General features: G+C 40.5%; 1 protein-coding gene across 4 annotated transcripts in view; it reads left to right on the forward strand.

Moving 5' to 3' along the window:
* The window catches only part of ARID2 (AT-rich interaction domain 2), a 103400-nt gene that overhangs the window by 11429 nt on the left and 72040 nt on the right, over positions 1 to 19931 (forward strand). For 2 of the 4 annotated variants that reach the window (XM_083574303.1, XM_083574301.1), the window contains exon 4: positions 1059 to 1156. In XM_083574303.1, the coding sequence (XP_083430429.1) occupies positions 1059 to 1156 (98 nt within the window). Of the gene's footprint in view, positions 1 to 239; positions 502 to 1058; positions 1157 to 19931 lie in introns of those variants that run through there. The other 2 variants (XM_083574302.1, XM_083574304.1) reach the window with 2 other exon arrangements.

Here is a 19931-nt window from a genome sequence, read left to right on the forward strand (position 1 = left end):
CTCGCCGCCCTCGGGGGCCCCGGCGGCGGGCTGGGGGGATCGGCGCCCGTCTTTCCCTCAAGCCGGGCTGGGAAGGGGGGGAAGGGGAAGGAGGAAGCAGGCAAGGCAGGTTGGTGCCTCGGCCTTGTCGGCGGAGAGCTGGAGCCCGGGGTGTGGGGGGGGGTTGCCGCTTTTCCCAGGGTCCCCCCCTCTAGATATTTATTTTTGGGGGGCTGCTATCACCCCACGTCTCCTGGAGGGCAGGAGAGAGCGGGCAAGGCGGCGTGTGTTTCTTCCGCTTGCGGGTTGTGTGTGTGTGTGTGGTGTTTCTCCCTCGCGCGCACAGAGAGAGAGGAGACTCTGAGTGCAGTTTTAGTGCAACTCAAAATTAGCGGGCATGTTTAACATCGATAATCGGCACGGAGCTCGGGCTCGGAGATGATCCCGGCGGCCGTGGGGGGGACCAGGCGCTGCCCCGCCAGCCCTTCCCGGAGAGGAATAACAAAAGGGGCAGCCAAGACGGTGTGTAATCAAATAGCCATCTTTAGGCTTCAAGGCTAGGGACAGAAAATGTAGGCCTCAAAAGAAAGGCCTCTGTGTGTCGCGGGAGCTGGCGGGCGGGCTCGGCGGGACGGGGCCCCGGCACCCCTGGGCCGGCGGGGGCGGCCCCCCATCCCGACTCGGCCTGGCTCCTTTTCAACTTCTTGGGGTTTTTTTTTTTTAACGGGCCGCGGGAGGATTTAAAAGCAAGGCGGCCGGAGAGACTCCCGATTGGTTATTGTCCAGGCAGCGAGGACAAAAACAAACCTCTCCACACCGAAATACAAAAAACCCTCGCAACCCTTTTCTCGCTCCCCAATAAAATAAATGTTGTAAAAGGCGAGGGGAGGAGCGAGATGGGATCGCCACGGTTCCCTGTCAGGGCGAAATAGGGATCCCAGATCCGATGGAAACAAATCCAGAGATCTTTCTCACATTTCTTGGGTTTTTCATGGCAGCCCTTTTTTTCTGAGGGTGGCGAGCGACGACGTTGTGCATGTGTGTGGTTTTTGTGCATCTCAGTGTGTTGTTTTTGACAGGTATCTGAGAAGAATCAGTGGGGAGAAATTGTAGAAGAGTTTAACTTTCCCAGAAGTTGTTCTAACGCTGCCTTCGCTTTAAAACAGTATTACTTGCGGTAAGTGTTGATAAGGACTTCTGCAGCAGTGGTGTGGAACATGGGGGTAGTAGCATTTTGCTCTTTTTAGGGTGTGAAAAATAAGCAATATCTTCTCCTTCATTAAGACATTTCTTTTTTAAAATTGCTGTTGTGTCTCTTGCCAGCTGAAAGTGCCTTTTGCTTTTGTTAAAGGCTATGATGTTTCTGGATTTGCATTATTTTTCATTTACTTCTGCCTGGTGCCCAGTGTGTACAAATAGTAGTTGTAGGAAGCTTTTTATTGGTTATTTAACACTGATAAGGCTGGCTATATGAAGCAAATTAATTTTAGTTTTAGCAACTCAGTGTTTAATTGCAAAATAATTAAGTGACATTGCTTGTCTGTTTTTGAAGATGGAATGTTGTTTTACAATTATGTATTTTTAAATAAATGTTAGATGTATACATTCTTTGTTATCAAAAGACTGCTATTGCTGAAGGTATGCTTTGGATTACATATAAATATTGAAGGGGGCTTCATTTTTGAAATGTTGGTTCTATTAAGGGATTTCTGAAGTATGCTGTTGCTGTTACTTGATTTCCCCTCCCCCCAATCTTTAGCAATTTTAATTCATAAATGGTTTCATGTAATATTTACATGAAGTCCTATATTTTATAATGGAATTGTAGTAATTGTAATATGTTGTTTTTCAAATAATACATATATATATAGCCCATGTTTGTAGATGTGTTTCCATGTTTGTGTCAAGGAATCTATGTTTGTGAATTTTCGATACTTTATATTAAACAAGTTTTATATTTTGAGTTTATAATTTAAGATGCAGATATTTTCATTTTTCTGCTAGTGTAGGTACAGTCTGCTCTGTTTTGTGACAGGCAAGTTTTAATAATTTTAAAATATAACTGTAGGGGATTTAGCACTCTGAATTAAGAAATGTAATTTTTGCAGGTGCACTTTCCATTGGTTGTCCTAGATTGACTTCCAGTTTAAAGCTGTAGAGTCACAGCAACAGTGTAGAAGTGGTTATTGAGTTACAAGGAAGTCTGGAAATCCTTAGGCAGAATCAGTTGGAATATAAAGTTGCTGTATGCATGTTTGTGATGGCATATGCTTTTGTTAAAATTTGACTATAACAAGAAATCTCTTGTTTACAAGTGCGTATGTGCACCCTTAATTTGTATCTTCACCTCTAAAGGGTTTGGATAAGGAGATATTGATATTTTTAAACATGTTTTGAGGTTTGTTACAGATATTAAGTACTGGGAAAAGCTAATAGAGATACACTTAATCAAAAAACATAGTACATGCTTCTCTTGAGATTTCACTGTAATTCTCCCATATTACTCAAGTTTCAACTGAAACTGCAGCCAAAGTGTGGCACAGAGTTAATTCCTATTAGGAATACAGTCCTATACCCAGATCCCCACTGGGACTTATTTTTGAGCAGGCATGTATAAGATTCCATTGTAACTCGTGTGTTAGATCATGTCATCTCTTTATTCCTGATATTCATTTCAGCAGACACACACCTGGACATACTTAAAAATCTAGTTTGGTATTGTTTTTGCTTTTAGGGGGCCCTTGTTAAAATACATGTGTGCCACTGCTGCACTAGGAAATGACTGTGATCTCTTTGTGGTGTTTTTTTTGCTAACATATTGGCAAAAATAAACTTTATCTGCTGATGACTGTATAATAAGCTCATAAGCATCAATAATTATTGTTTTTGAATTTATGCAGTCATTTTCATAATACTTAAGAACTTTTTTTAAAAAAAAGAGACTTTGAAGAATTTTTATTTTCTCAATGAGTATAGCATGAGCATCCTATGATTGATACAATTATTCGTTATAATTGATCTTTGTAAGGGCGATTGATCTGGGTTTTAAAGTCTCCAGACCTACCTTTTACCTATAAAGAATTACCTTCCCAACTTTGGCCCCAGATCACTTATGTTGTGATTTTTTTCCTGTTATGACTTTGCCTTGTAGGGATGTATAAATCTTTTTTTAATCATGATATGTGGACATACACTGGTTTGTAACTGCAGATTTTCATCTAGAGCACTGGTGTTTGTTTTATTAACATATTCATGAGGGGGCAGATATTAGCCCATTCTTGAATCAATGTCAACATTATCAAACCATTCCCCCACCCCCGCACCAGCCCAGATGTTTCCTTGCTTTTTTCTTGTTCATGATTTGAGCATGTTTGAAGTATCCTTCCAGACAGAATGATTTTGCAAGTTCCAGGTATACTGAATTGATGTGCTTCACACCTGTAAGCCACAAGGGGACTAGTCCTCAGGGTGGGTGTTGCTAGTCCAGACAGACTAGTATGATCAGTGCAGGAGAGTGAGTTCAAGTACGTGACTGCAATAGTGGCTATGCTGCTAATAGGTCTGTGTTTTGCTGAGGAACCTTTTCACATCTGCTGGTTGAATAGCCATCTGCCATGGATGCTTTAGCTGAGATTCCTGCATTGCAGAGGGGTGGGCTAGATAACCATTGGGGTCCCTTCCAGCTCTACAATTCTATGATCACACAGTATTTGTGTTTCATGTTGCAGTCACTGAAAAATGTAGTATCTGCAACAACAAAAATGTTGTGAGCCCTCAAGTGGGTCTTAAAGCAGATATTAGTGTGATCATTGACAATTATCTATGTGAAGGTACTCACAAACACATGGCCTTATGGACATTGTGGTAATAGAAGCATAGATTTTGGCATTTCTAGTTGTTTAGAGTGAAATGGGAATAGAAGGCTTTGGTTTACATGTGGTGCAGGTCTCCCTAAGGAGGTGCAGGCAGTTGTCCAGGGAGTGTGATGGAGGCAGAAAATGAAGACATTAAAAGAAAAATGGAGAAGCTTGAAGAAAATAATAATTGGAAGAGATAAATCTCCTTTTCCAGATACTGAATAGGAAAATTTCTTTAAAATTGTTCTTAGTATCCATCAAACACAGATCTAATCATTTAAGTAAGGTGGATTGAGTCCTATGTGCAACAATCTTGTTTAATAATTTGCTTTTAAACGCTTCACTGTTTTTAAAATGCCAAATTAGTGTTATTTATGTAAGCTTGGTAATACAGCCAGTGTATAAATAAACCCAACAGGTATCAGTCAGTGATACCTGTTGGGTGTCTATATGGGAAGCCCATGTTAAAAAAAATTCTCACCTATGGAGAAAATTGGTTGGCACCAAGTAAGGCGTTTCACGTTAGCCAAACCTAGCCTAACCTTTTTATTTATTTTACTGCTCCTTATTTCATCCTCACAACAACCCTGAGAAATGATGACTAGCCCAAGGTCACCCAGTGAGCATCATGGCTGACTGGATATTTAAACCCAAGTCTCCTAGGTCAGTACTCTAACCATTGTACCACACTCACCCTCTAACAGACATTCTCTCAAAACGGTCCTTTGACGTAGATTCTGCTCTGAGCTTTTTGGAGAAGGGGCAGAATATAGCAAACAGATAGTAGAATAAATGTTGGCTTGGCTTACTAATCAGCCATTAAAAAAGTAGCTACCAGTGTCTTCCCCTGTATTCTCTGGCATGCAAAGGGGCTTGAGAGACTGGTACAGTATTTCATGTGTGCAGGGTATGGTGAAAGTAGAATCATAGAATTGTAGAGCTGTCCAGAGTGGCTGGGACAACCTAGTAAGAAGGGCAGGGTACAAATAAATTATTATTATTATTATTATTATTATTGGAGGTGAAGGGACCACAAGGGTCAACTAAAACAACATGAGTCTCTCCCTCTGCTTGGAAGGGACTCCTGCTGTTCTTATCTGCTTAAAACCTACAGTGGAACTGAGGCTTCTGGAGCAGGGATCTGTTTGGTGCTGGATTCCCACTTTGTCAGAGGGCTGACAGAGGGCTTGGGGATCTTTCTCCTTGTGAGCTGGCAAGTGAATTTGTGGATGCCTCTGAAGAAGTAATGGAAAGATGGCTGACATCTTTATTCTGATATAACAACAACATCTAACTTACTGTTTCCATCCTGAAATTATCCCTGTGAGGATTTGTAAACCTGTGTAAATGACTTCTGGGGAATCGCTGTTCACAACTTAAGAAGGCATTTACTTGTCACTTTTCTATTCATCTTGTACATTTATGTGGGCATCCAGTCTCAGACAGTCAGCTGGTGCTAAAGCAATACACAAAGTTAGTAGATGCCCAGATAGTTGTTTATATGACTTGACCACTGTATTCTGTGCTCTAGTAACTTCCAGATAGGATTACTAGAATGCACCCTACGTGGGGCTACCCTTGAAGGCAACTCAGAACATTCAACTGTTCCAAAATTCAAGAGCCAGATTATTGGCTGGCTACTATTTACAGCTCCCATAACTCCTGTTTAAAAGAGCTGCACTGGTTGCTGGTTTGTTTCTGGACCTGACCCAAGCTACTCATTGTTTAAAGCAAGAACTTAGGCCCCAAATATTTGGAAGGCTTTCTACTTCCCTACATACCCTCTCAGATGTTAAGATGAGGGAGTCCTCTTGGTAGTTGTATGAGCCTCAGAAGTTCAGGGAGAGGTAATCTTAATGAGGCATTATCTGTGGCAGTTCCTAAGCTGTGGATCTTACTTCTGAGCAGAAAAGTCTAACAGAGCACAGTTTTTAAAGGTGGTATAAAAACCCAGCATTTCAAAAGCATTAACTTTCATGGCCTAAAGTCCTCTTCATCATATACATACAGGGACTGAATAATAGCATAGATGTAAGGGTGGTTGTTTGTGTTTTAAAAGGAAACACCTCAGTGGAAATTACATTTTTAAGTGATGCACCTTAGTGTTTTCCTTGATAGTATACAGGGAAGAAGAAATCCATGGTAGCTGTTGAGACACTGGTTTACACAATTACTATTTTCTCTGTCCATCCAGATTAATGAGTTTTAGGACAGCCACTTTGTGATTTGTAGAGTGGCATTCATAGGAATCCTAGATGCTATAGATTGCATTGTTAGCAGTGTTCTCATTTTAAGAAAAAGATTTATCTGGTTTGTTGCATTGGTGCCTATGGCCTGGTTTGTACATAACAGTGATCCATGGTTTGTTTAGGAAACCACGTATTAACCACACATAGTCCCACAGACAGTGAAACAAACCCAGCTTTGTTTGATTTCCAACTATTCTTGTTTTGTTCCTTTGTAACGGAACCCACTCCCAGTGGTCTAAACCACTGAGCCTCTTGGACTTGCTGATCTGGAAGGTTGGCGGTTTGAATCTGCACAACGGGGTAAGTTCCCGTTGCTCTGTCCCAGTTCCTGCCAACCTAGCAGTTCAAAAGCATACCAGTGTGAGTACCGCTGCAGTGGGAAGGTAAGCAGTGTTTCTGTGTGCTCTGGCACTTGTCACGGTGTCCTGTCGTGCTAGAAGTGATTTAGTCATGCTGGCTACACGACCCGGAAAGCTGTCTGCGGACAAATGCCGGCTTCCTCAGACTGAAGCAAGACAAGCGCCGCACCCCATAGTCATCTTTGTAGCTTGGTGGGCATCTGGGGTAGGATGTCCAAACCATAATTAAGGAAGGGTGTCGGATTCACATGTAATGCCAAGCCGTAGTTAAAACAAACTAAAAGTTCCTTAGCCAACAACAAACCATGACTTCAGATTCTTGTTTGTTGGCAGTAATTAAACCATAGTTTGTGCATGGTTTAGATGATCCACCAAACCATGGATAGGGTTATGTGTGAAGCAGGAATTTCCATTCATTCATTCATTAAACAGATCCTTACAGACAGTCAACTGAATGTAGATAATGCACTGTCGGTGTAACTGGTGCCATGGAAGTAGGTGTTAGTGGTCGGTTAGTTTCTGTATAAGCTCGTATTCAGATGTCTTTTGTACTATATCCAGGGTGTGTTGTATGGAATAGATGGTAAAGGCAAAGGCACTGTGGTCTAAACCACCAAGCCTCTTGGACTTGCTGTGGAATTGATGAAGCAGAACTTGACTGTAGGGTGGCAGTAGGTGATATTTTGGTGATATCTCTGAAACAGTTCCTCACTATTTGTCCAAATGATTAAAACATAATTAGTGTATCTGAGGTATGCCACTGGGTTAAATGCTAGTTAAAACACATATTACACAGTCTGCTATGAAGATGTTGGTATATGTTGTTGCACATGTGCCCATTGTGGTACTGTGGGTTTGGAGGGATGGGTATCTCAACTTGAAACAATAGTATGTAAAGAGGATGATATGTGAATGTTCTGGGGTGATGTTGACTGTATTTATTTGTCAGGGAAGGTAGTCATGATATGCCAGAGCCCATCGTCATTGTGATGTTTGTATATAATAATTCTATTTCCACAGTTGCTGAGACGGTTTCCTGTGGAAGTTGTCTAATAGAGTTAAGTTTGTTAAGGAAGTCTGTGGTGTCTTTAAAAAGCTTGTTTTGGCACCAGTTATGAAAACCAGACTTTCACTAGGGTCTATGGATTTTTTCGCCTTATTACAAAACCTGTTGAAGGAAATTAAGGGGTGACTTTTTTAAGTGATGCTGTTGAGGCATTTACTAGCAGCATTTACTAACAACACAGAAAGAACTGCTCTTAAATACTTGTCATCCTTCAGTCCATCTCAGCATCTGACAAAGCTGGCTTTACCAGGCAATCAAGCTGGCTGCCAGGTTACCCCATATAAAGACAGTGTAGTATGTAGTGTAGCCAGAATCCTATACAGTACAAAGTTAAAAACAACCCACAGGAAGACAAACTGCAGTAACAAGCTCTCAGTAACTAACAGCTTTGAGAAAGTGAATGCTTTCACTAAAGAACATTGGCAATTGAGTCAGTTGTGGAAGCAGGTAAATGGCTATGGTTGCCAACCTTCTTACTCCAGTAGGGCTACTATGCTTATGATAATAAGCAGAAGAGTAACAAGTAGCATTTACCTATCGCTGCCTCCCTTTGCTGTGTATGGTTTCAACTGTTACATAAACATCTGTCAAACATCTTGCAAAGTTGTCCAGCTAGAACATGAAGGCTGGCAATTGTTGGTCTTGCAGTAGGCTTCACTAGTTGTCTTTATGACACTGGAAATTGGGAACACCCTTTCCTCCACACCTGTTGGAGGGCTGCTTGTGGGGAGGTAAGGCTAGTGATCCCAGGACAGGAATCAGCAATAGCATCTGCAACACACAGCCTTGCCTTAGATTCTCAGTAGAAGCTAATGAGTGATTAATACTGGGTGCTGTCATCTAGTCTCTTCCAGTTCCTTTGCCTCAGCTTCACTTTGCCTGGTGGAGAGTGTAATGACTGAAAATATAATCACATCTCCCATGAGAATAGTTGAAGGGGAACTCTGTGCATGTCCATTTGTTCTACTGTGATCCTGCAGGGCAAAAGCCATCTAGAGTGTTTGGGCAGTAGTAGCAATGGTTGGATCAGAGACCCTGGCATTAACCCTACCCCTTTCTATACAGTGCAGAAAGGCACTGCAACCAACAGTTAAACAGTATAACCGGGGCACTGTTTTCATGGGGAGCAGGGAGAAGCACATAAAAGACTGAAATATTTTCAGTAGTCATGGATTGAATCATAGACTCTTCTTTTCCTTCCTTTCCCATGTAGGGTGATTTGTCCCTTCACCTCTAGTTGAAGGAGTCAAACTCAGAATCTTGTCTGTGTGTCCTGAGGCAAAATATATTTAAAGATTCTTGGAAGAAAAGTGTTAGAACAACAAGTAGAGGAATAACATATTGCTGAGTTAAAGCCCTTTGTGCAAAGTGTCCTTTCTCCATAGTTCCCATAATCAGAATCCCCTTGTATGCTTGACAGGAGGCCAGAGAAATATAGCCTCCTGGTGTACATCATATAGTGTTATGGGCTCTGTGGAAGAGATTTTATATACAGGTCTGGGTGTGCTATGATTTGAGTGCAGAGTTATTCAGAATCCTATGCTTTGTCACAATAGTGTGCACAGAGTGAGGACAGTGTGAGTTCATTGGGGCTGTTTTAAATCAGATCAATACTTTTGCTGGCATAACCTTTTACCAGCGTAATAACCAGGAGAGGGGCCTGAAGGTGTTTAGGACTTCCTTTCCTGACTTGCTCCTAATGCCACTCGTATTTGGACCCTCTGTTGGTGGAGCAAGCACTGAGAATTTGTCAATATATCCCTGACATCATGTATGCATCAAGACCCCACACTGATATACCTTCAGCCAGTGCAGTTTGAGCATAGGAGTGTTGGTATACATATAGTGAGCTTGTGAATTGGTTTTTATGTAGACCACGTCTTTAAGAAGTTAAACAAATGACCACATATTAACGTGCTCCGGACTTCAGTATTTTAATTGCATCATATTAGTGTTAAACTAAACAATTCTTCCTAAAATTGCTTTCATTAGCAGGTGCTTAGAATGAGAAGGACTGACCAAGGTGTCCTTTAATATCCAAACATTTCAGGCCAATAACCGTGTGTGTATGAAAATTGCTTCAGTAACCTCATCAGATTTCCAACATGTTATAAGATGATCAAACACCTCACTGAATTTTCAAAACATTCCTCTTTATAGATGATTTCGCTTTGTGTGTGTGTGTGTGTGTGTGTGTGTGTGTGAGAGAGAGAGAGAGAGAGAGATTTATTAATATGAACAAGCTTTTTACTTTCACAGTTGCATTCTCACAATGAGGTAGTGGGTTTCAGCTTTATTTAAAATTGGATGTAGAAGATTGGATGCTCTCTGCATTTTAAAAATTCAGTTTTACATTCTGTTTCCCACCTAAAAAGTTAAACAAAAGAGGTTCTAGTTTAACTATATTGCATTGCACTTCCTGGCAGATGTGGTAATTTTATGATTTGTGGAAGTGTAGTGAGCAGTCAGAAGCCAAAGTGTCAGTAACCATTCATTGACTGTAGCTGTTCTTGTGATGTGAGCAGCAGCAGTTAATATAACTCCGCTGAACTGGACTTCAGGTTTGATGTTTAAGATTTGCTCAGTTATATTAGCAAAGTGAATTACAAATAGTTGAAGGATTACAAATAAATGAAGGATTTTAAAGAAACAGTGCTGCTGGGAAGCATGCTTTTACATGTTTTGTTATTTGGTAAAAAATAATAATAGCATGGGAATGTGAAGGTTGGGAGAAGGTTTCCAGATTAAACGTGTTTTGTGTTTGTTTTTAATGTGGTGATTATTGAGGGCCAGCCCTATAAAGAGTTGTTAACTTATTCATGCATAAAGCTCCATTTGTGGGCCTGCAGGTGAGAATCAGAATCTACAGAAGAGTGTTTATGATCATGTTCTGATTCATTAGCCATACATTTTTAAACTCCAGTTTTTTGCGTTTGTTTTTAATGTCATGATTATTGAGGTCCAGCCCTATAAAGAGTTGTTAACTAATTCATGCATAAAGCTCCATTTGTGGGCCTGCAGGTGAGAATCAGAGACTACAGAAGAATGTTTATTATCAGGTTCTGATTCATTAGCCATACATTTTTAAACTTCAATTTTTTGTGGCTCGGTGGCTGGTCCTAGGAATGTTTTAAATTGGCACAATTGTACTAGCAATTCTCTGTGGACTAGGGTGCTCAACACGTCACTAAGTTAATACTTTGTGGTTTGGTGTTAACATTAGTTTAATACGGATAGGATTGTTTTCCTTTGCCACTCTTCAGACTTGTTTTGAAAAGCCATGTTTGGCACAGTTGCACTGGTGGTATTACTTTCTTTAGTTGTTGCAGCAATAGTGTCCCAGGCATTTGCTGTGCTAGTGCAAAATTGCAGCTAGTACTGTGATTTGGTGGGAAAGAGAGCTGTTCATTCTTGAAAGTATCCATCTTGGATTGGACTCTTAGCCTTCAGCCAGAATTTATCTTCTGAATTTGCAGAAGTTCTGCATTGCAACAGCCACTACAGCACCATCAGAATGAAGATAAAGCTAAGATTTGCTTTCAAAAATCCAGTGCTTCAGCTCCCAGCTTGAGTATTCTGTGACCCTTAGGTTGGAAGCCAACTTTGCTTCTCCCCAAAAGCAACAACTCAAGAAAGAACAAAACAAAAAAATTTTTTTTTTCTTCCAGTAGCACCTTAAAGACCAACTAAGTTAGTTCTTGGTATGAGCTTTCGTGTGCATGCACACGAAAGCTCATACCAAGAACTAACTTAGTTGGTCTTTAAGGTGCTACTGGAAGAAAATTTTGTTGTTGTTGTTTTGTTTTGACCATGGCAGACCAACACGGCTACCTATCTGTAACTGGAACTCAAGAAAGCTTAGAGACAACTGCTTAAGTGGTATATAAATTGTTAAAATAATATTACTGATAGCATTGATGCAGCAACTCAAAACAGTATAACAAAAGTGGTCTTCTACCAACAAATACAACAAAGCAACAGTAAACAGTGACTTTTTGATTGTAGGCACGCCCAGTTTCCCCACAACAGAGGAAGCAGGCATGCGTCTTCTTGAACTGGGTTCCCTGAGGCTAATCTTACGCTCTGCAAAAGAACTGAGTTGATAGGTGGATGGTTGATCAAAATAAATATAAGCGAACAGTTTCAGGGTTGGGAAGGGATTGTATGAAATCAGCTATGTGATTTGCAACAGGAGTGGCTAACTTGTGGCTGTCCAGATATTGTTGGACTGCAGCTCTCATCATCGCTGACCATTGGTTGTGCTAAGACTGATGAGAGTTGGAAGGCTGAACAACATTTGCAGGGTTACTAGTTACTCACCCCTACATTATTGAGTATAGAAATAACTTGCTTTCATTTAAAAAAGTATTTGTTTTGTACCTGCAGCAATAAGTGTGGATTTATTTTTTAGGGAAATCTATAATATAAATACAGTATTGAATTATTATAGTTGAACTTGGTTTAACCATTTCCAGTGGCAGTTTACTATATAAAACTTAGGAAAGACAAGATTATATTAAGAAAGTTGAGGGAGATATAATAATAGTAAAAATGATAGAACTAAACTGAAGACATAGTGATAAAATTCTTTAGTATGGAACATTGGATTTGGTTAGCTAAGAATTGAGTAATACATTGTCAAATGAACTTTATGTTTAAATGTGCAAAGTTAAATCCTGATCCTATAGTGAATTCCTGCATCATGCAAATGCCCTTATAAAGCAGGTGGTTTTATAATGTGTCTGTGGTATATGAACTGAAAATAGCATATATATATGTGTGTGTGTGTGTGTGTGTGTGTGTGTGTGTGCGCGCATTTTAATAAAAGCAGCCCCACATTTACCCAGGATAGAGATGTCAGGACTCAAGCATGAAATTGAATTTATTATTGGTGTTGTTCTTGTTGTTGTTACTAAATTTCTGTACTGTTCTTCATCAGAGGATCACAGGGCGGCTTACAAATATAAAACACAGAAATGCATAACATAGTAAGAAACAAAAACAATACCCCCCCTTTCAGTAGTTGGTCTCCTGATTTCAGACTGCTTCTCTCCCCTCTGCCCATTAAAAATCTAGTGCATGAATACCACTATATTGACCTGTATGTGCCCTGTGCCCCAGACTGTGTTCTGGTGTTCAGGTAGAATGTGCGTGTTTCATTATGGTATGTGGCTTATTTCTATGAGTTGCTCCTTCTTGCTTGTGCTACAATATTCTCTGCCCCTGCCACCTCACTGCTTCCTGTCTCTTTGCTTAATCTCTTCTTGCCTGCTGCCACTTCTGCTTCCATGCTTCGGTGGCTGAAGCAAACATCCCCAGTAAATGTATTTGAGGAATCCATGGTGTAGTTAAAGATGGCTCTTCTGAACTTGTTGTCTGCTACATGTAATGCACTGTTTCAAGAGGAAAAATGTCCCTAGTCAGTGCATCTAGGTAGCATTGGTGGCACTGGTGACTAACATAGTAATCTCACTACTTTGTGTCAATTGGCGTTTAAAAGTTAATTTACATAGGAGGAAGTAAATGAACAGTGGGTGAAGGGAATATGCTAGTAGTACCTGTGTTCTTACTAACCATGGTGTTTGGTTATATAGATAGACAAGCCCTTAAGGGTGCAATCCTATATCCATTTATCTGGTTAGTGATCCCCATTGAACTTGCTGCTGCTTAAATCTATATAGACATGAATAGGATTGAACATAAAAGATTTTGCATCACAGGGGTGATACTTCTAAATGGTACTGTGCCATGTTGCACATGAAAAGTTTCTTATACAGTTCAGTAGTTATAACTACTGGTAGTAACTATGGTGGAGTTTGATCTTGCAAATGTACCTGGCAGGATGTAGCTGGCATACTGCTGGAATTGTTGTCAAAAATAGTAATATTTTTGAAAAAAATGTTTGACAACCCACCTTGATTTTCTTCATCCTCACTTTATTCCCTCCTTTCCCTTTCACTCAATATTTAACATTTCATTTAGATTGTAAGGCTGTTGACAGGGCCTGCTCTTGACCTAGCATCTTTAGGCATTTAATAATAGTAAGTAAAGTGCCACGCTTTCTCCAAGCATGAAATGGAGACACTTTGCAAGTAATAGGTAATAGGCAGTGTGAGGTAGAAGGACAAATACTTTAATCCCCACTCTCTGCCTTCCATGGAGTACATATACAGTACTACATAGACAGAAGCAATGTAAGCTTTGAGAACATAACTGTAGTTTGAAGTGATGTACACGAATCCATTGTAACATGAAATAAGGGATGTAACACTTTTTCTTGTGACCCTTTACATGTCTGCACTACAGATTAAATTAATTAGACCCAGTTTTAAGGTGTTGATGTAAACATAAAGCCCCAAGTGACTTGAGACCTACATATCTGATAGAGTGCCCACCCCCTTGTATTATACATTATGGGCACCTAGATTGTTGGGATGAGGGACTTCCCCTAGTCCACTGGTGAGTATTGTTCATTTTCTTGGAACTTAAGATAGGGCCTTCTCAGTAATTGCACCCTGATCCTAGAATTCTCCTCCCCTTGAGGGCACAGTTGATCTAATTGCTGATGGGTGTAAATTAGGAGTGTAAACAATATATCCCCCCTCCATTCCAAACCATTCATGATGTGACTTTCATTATGAATAAGAAATATCAATTGGTTTACAGCATATAGCGTGGTTATTTGTGTGATAGTTGCAGTCTGGGTCAGTGTAGTGTTTACCATTAGATCAAAGCCTTAGTTCAGTGGTGAGGAACCTTATAAGCCCAAGGGCTGCATTTCCTTCCATGGGCCCTATACCAGCAGTGGGTGTTGAAAATTAGCCATGTGCCAGGTGCATTTTGCACTGGACGCGGGTGGCACTGTGGGTTAAACCACGGAGCCTAGGACTTGCCAATCAGAAGGTCGGCGGTTCGACTCCCTGCAACAGGGTGAGCTCCCGTTGCTCGGTCCCTGCTCCTGCCAACCTAGCAGTTCGAAAGCACATCAAAGTGCAAGTAGATAAAATAGAAGCGGCTTAGTCATGTTGGCCACATGACCCGGAAGCTGTACGCCTGCTCCCTCGGCCAGTAAGGTGAGATGAGCGCCGCAACCCCAGAGTCGGTCATGACTGGACCTTATGATCAGGCATTCCTTTACCTTTACCTTTTATCTGCCACTTGCGACTAAGTAAAGATGCCTGGGTGCCAGGATGACGCCTGACATCTGAAGGTGCACGCCTGGGGATCATTGGATGTTGACTGTTTTCACACACTAATACTACATCCTGTAGAATTCTGTTGGTTATATTTTATCTGCACAATCAGAATGAATCTCAGGAACCAAAATGCTTATTCTGTGCAGCCTGAGAATGGACAACATTATAGTTAATTGTTGTAGCTTGTCTTCACTTACGCTACCCCATTGTCTTCCTCACAGTTGTGAAGAATATTCTTAAGAAAAAGAGGTAGAAATAGGGCAGTATATATGTTGACTGTCCCTGGATAAAGTGACCTTTCTTCCTCAGGTAATCGACGTTCTTCACCTAGCTCAAGGTGGTCATCTAAACTCGCCAGATGTTGAACTGATAATCAGTCAGTCAGTTCATCATTTGAAAAATAAGACACTGGAGCCGTCTTGCTCAAAAATGGCAGCTAGACATTCCATTTTGGCAACTGTAACCCTAGTTTATGATCCACTTGGCACCTAGCTTATATATCTGAGATTCTAACACTGCTAATGAAGGCGGTAGGGCTTTGTACAGTAGGCTAGTTTCTACACACACTCTTCTCTAAGCTCCATCCAGGCAAGCAAGGACCCACTCCAGGCAGGTGAAAATACTTGTGGGTGCAAAGCAGAGCCATTGAGACATGTGACATGGGGAGAGGGGTGTGGCAGTGGAGGGATTGTGAGCTGAGGAGAGTCCTGTGGGCCAGATGGTGAGAATTGAAGGGCTGAATTTAGTCATTGGGCTTAAGGTTCCTCACTGCTGGGGCCTTGCGTTTCTGTTCCTGGAATCCAAATCCAAACTAAAGGTGCTTGTAGGAGAATCTGTAAAGTTGAAGCTGAAGTTCTTCTATATGTCATGGTTGCAGCCATGTTCGTTTGTTCACAGCTGCCCTGTTAATGTCTAAAGCAGGGAGTGCAGGAGTCTTAGTTTTTTCAGCAAAATCAGTATTGCTGATGGAGAGCTGACCTTACCTTGCTTTATTGCTTGTAGCACTTTCCTTCCAGTCTGGCTCACTTCCTACAGCATAGCAGGGCTAGATGAGAGTGCCTCCAGCGATGGAGTGTGTGGAGGTAAGATGAGGAGAATGCTGAGGGATCCTTACATATCCAAATTTTGTTGTAAAGCAACAACTTGAATCTGAGCAAGCCAAAATTCGAAGAGCAAGAATGGCTGTCCCAGTCTCTCAGTTTCGCCTTAACAAAATAACGGTGTCTGGTTACTTTTTCCCCAGTACAGTGGTACCTCGGGTTAAGTACTTAATTTGTTCCGGAGGTCCGTTCTTAACCTGAAACTGTTCTTAACCTGAAGCACCACTTTAGCTAATGGGGCCTCCTGCTGCTGCCGCGCCGGCAGAGCACGCTTTCTGTTCTCATCCTGAAGCAAAGTTCTTAACCCGAGGTACTATTTCTGGGTTAGTGGAGTCTGTAACCTGAAGCGTATGTAACCTGAAGCGTATGTAACCCAAGGTACCACTGTACAGTTTTTCTTTGGGACAAATTTGTACAGCACCATAAGAGAACAACAAAATTATTAGAAGTCTAGCAACGTTTCCTAGTGAAAAGATGTTAATATGTGTAGTTGGGCTTATTATGTAGTTATTAGCATGAGAGCAGCTTCCATAAATGTGAAAGTGGAAATACATTAGAGAAAATTGGCTGACTAGAGTACTACAGGTAGATGTAGCTGAGATCAACGGTATGAAATTTAACAAAGGAGAGTTTAAACCAAGAAATAGGGCAGTAGTTTAAAAGCAGGTTCTGCTGAATTGTGAAATCAAATTGCAAGCAAAATGTTACTGACTATGGGACATAAAATTACACTGGACATATCACAAGCCATTCTTTTGCATGAAAATGGACTTAGAGTATACACATTGTAGGAGTGATTTAATGAATTATTCCTTTTTGCATATTTTTGTTTTTAGGTTAACTCTCTAAAGCATTGAATTAGATTTGTTACATGCTTCCCAAATATGTGTGATATTTCTGCCTATATGGAATAAGAATGGATGTCTTTCCCGCATAGCCTGTTATAACCAAGGCTATCTTTGAGACCCCTGTCACAACTTAATTGGTATAGGACAGCAGCATGCTAATTATAACTGCACATGTGAGCCTAGTTAAAGTTTTGACTGGAAGCATTTTTTTCTTCATGAACTGATAGGGGAAAACAAATGAAAAACTAGTATGGCTTCATAGTGCCAGCTGACATGTATTCTTGTAGCACAAGTACCAATCATTGGATTGGAAGAAATTAGTGGTGAGCAACATACTGCCTCTTGAGATAACTTCTTAGTTATTTTTTAAAGGCCTGGTTTGCGTAACATGGAAAGCCAAACTATGGCTTTACCAGGATCTCACAAATATTCAAGATTGCTGTTGTCTGAACATGGACTTATGGGATTGTTACTACTATAGCCCATGCTTTTCAATCCTAATCTTTAGTGGTGTCTCAGGCTCTTAAGTCATTTGGAAGGGAGTTGTTCCTTTCTCTCTGCCTAGGCATAGTGGGAAAATATTTTGAATCTAGTAATATTTTACTTCCCTTGAACATTTCTTATCGATTATGATATGGCTTCTTGATGGTAAACCTGTTTTCAGAATATAGATATAAACACACACCTGATTTTAGCAAGGCTTTTTAGTGTTTTGATATTTCAAAATGTCAAAATTTAGGTGAAAGGTTTATCCTAGATGTTGGATAAGCCCAGTTGGCAGTGATATCATTGAAGCAACAGTTGATAATGTAACTGGCACACATTGTTGCTCTGTCTTTGGGCAAAGGTGAGATAGAATGGAATGAATTCTTATTATTGCTGCTGCTGTTTTATTTGTATGGAATTTATGTTGCTTGGTCTTTAATATTATTATTCATTTTTTATTTTAATTTTGTGCATTTCTGTCCTGGGGCATTTGGGCAGTCTGTAAATATGGCAAATAAACTGATTTGGCTGCATTCTTCAACATACTTACCTACAAATAATTCCCAGTAAAGCATACTTCTGAGTACTGTACTGTAAACATCTGTGGGATCACATTGTATTTATTTCAACTTGCTACATTGTAAATTTGAAACCAACTAAAGTAAGATGACATGTTCTTGGGCCATGTTAGTTGACCAGGGGCATGAGGCTGGTCTACTAGACAAATTTATAACTTCTTACCCTCGTTGATTATTCTTTTTCTTTAAGTTTTTGTAGAATACGTTCCATTTAATGAATTTGCTGAGTTTTTCAGCTTACGATTGGCAGGAAAAATATTCAGCATTGAACTAAGAGCTTTTGGCAGAGATGGATATATTTGATCAGATTTCATTGCTTATGGAAAAAATATAAAAACTTTTAGGAGACAGGAAATGAATGTATGGCAGAGAACTGAGACAGCTAACATTGTGTTCTTCTGATGTTTTGAACTACAACTCCCATCAGTTTCAGCAGCATAATAATCAAGGATGATGAAAGCTGTAGTCTTCAACCTCCAGAGGGCTTAATGTTGGATACCCTGGGAAAGAATATTGCATAAGATACTGCATTACAAGAAATGCGGGGGGGGGGGGGGTTCAATGGGTAAATTTATGTTATATTGTAACCAGCATATACAATATCAGAATGTTAAAAAATAAGTCCTAGAAGCAATTTACTGTGATTAATAGATTATTATTGTAATCGAGTTGTTGTTCAGCTCAAGCTATAGTTTTTTTAATTTATATACAGTCTCTATGAAATCAGTTGGTTTGTGAAGTGTATAGTGTGTGAGAGATATTATTTTATTGTTTTCCTCACTCTTGTCCAGCCCATGATGACAGAGCCTCTTCCTTAAGAGTACAGAATAAACCTTTATTGAAGCAGAAAAGAGAGAGGGGCTGAGCATCGGCTCTCAGACTAGATGACAGGAAAGGTGAGGCCAGTCAGACTAGAAGCAATGGTCTAAGGAGTCCAAACTCAGGGCAAGGAGTTCAGAACTTCACGGAAGCAGTGGAGTTGTCCCAGTGAGTTGGCAGGCCCCTCTCTTCCCACTGCCACACTTTTTAAACAGTGGGACAAAGTGAGCTGACTCATAAGACTCTTGTGCCTTGCAAGACTATTGAGCAAACTTACGATGACTGTGATTATTATCAAGTTTCATGTTTATTACTTCAAATGAACTTGCATTGAAGCTATAGTCCTACTTCCAAGTAAATTTGCTTAGGATCACTGTGAGGTTCTGTAATGCTAGTAAAGGTAAAGGGACCCCTGACCATTAGATCCAGTCATGGCCGACTCTGGAGTTGCGACGCTCATCTCGCTTTATTGGCCGAGGGAGCCGGCGTACAGCTTCCGGGTCATGTGGCCAGCATGACCAAGCTGCTTTTGGCGAACCAGAGCAGCGCACGGAAACGCCATTTACCTTCCCGCTGGAGCGGTACCTATTTATCTACTTGCACTTTGACGTGCTTTCGAACTGCTAGGTTGGCAGAAGCTAGAACCGCCGACCTTCTGATTGGCAAGTCCTAGGCTCTGTGGTTTAACCCACAGCGCCACCCGCATCCCACATCTATAATGCTACATGATTACAAATGCTGGTTTTTGCATAGCCTCACTGTCTATCACTGTGTTTTAGTGTGATGTAAAATTTATTTACTTTGAGATGGTATATTCAAGTAGTTAGTTTTGCTGGGACATGTCTTGGAAAACTAATTTTGCTTAGAACGTACTTATTTCTAACCCTTAGTAACAGTAAATTATCACTGCTGCTATATTGGGTTAGTCAGCTAGTCAGTGCTGGGTCATTTCAGGGTAATTAATGTGAGATTGTTTAATACTGATTTTTGACTAGCCAAAAGGTTTTCAAGGCTTTGTAACTGTAGCAAAACAGGGAAACCTTGGAAAAACTGGAGAATAAAATGTGTTGTCCTGTAAAATCTTCATTTCCTACCTCCTTTTAGCTTATTCTGTAACATACATGCTTTTAGAAGTTTTACAGTGTAATCATATGCATATTTCTTCAGAAGTAAAGTGTAGCTTGCTTCAGAGAATTGTATATAGGACTACAACCTTCAGATAATACTAAAACTACCAGTAAGATCAAATGGGCCTTTGTAGCATTTCCAAATGCTGCTGAACGTACTTATTTCTAACCCTTTTTCCACATAATGCATATGTCTTATTATGAGAGTCCAGTGTACTCTCAGATATAATGGGACTTATGGGAGCATTAATGTATTACATTATCATG

This window comes from Podarcis filfolensis (assembly GCF_964270895.1).
Source record: "Podarcis filfolensis genome assembly, chromosome: 10".
Lineage (NCBI taxonomy): Eukaryota > Metazoa > Chordata > Lepidosauria > Squamata > Lacertidae > Podarcis > Podarcis filfolensis.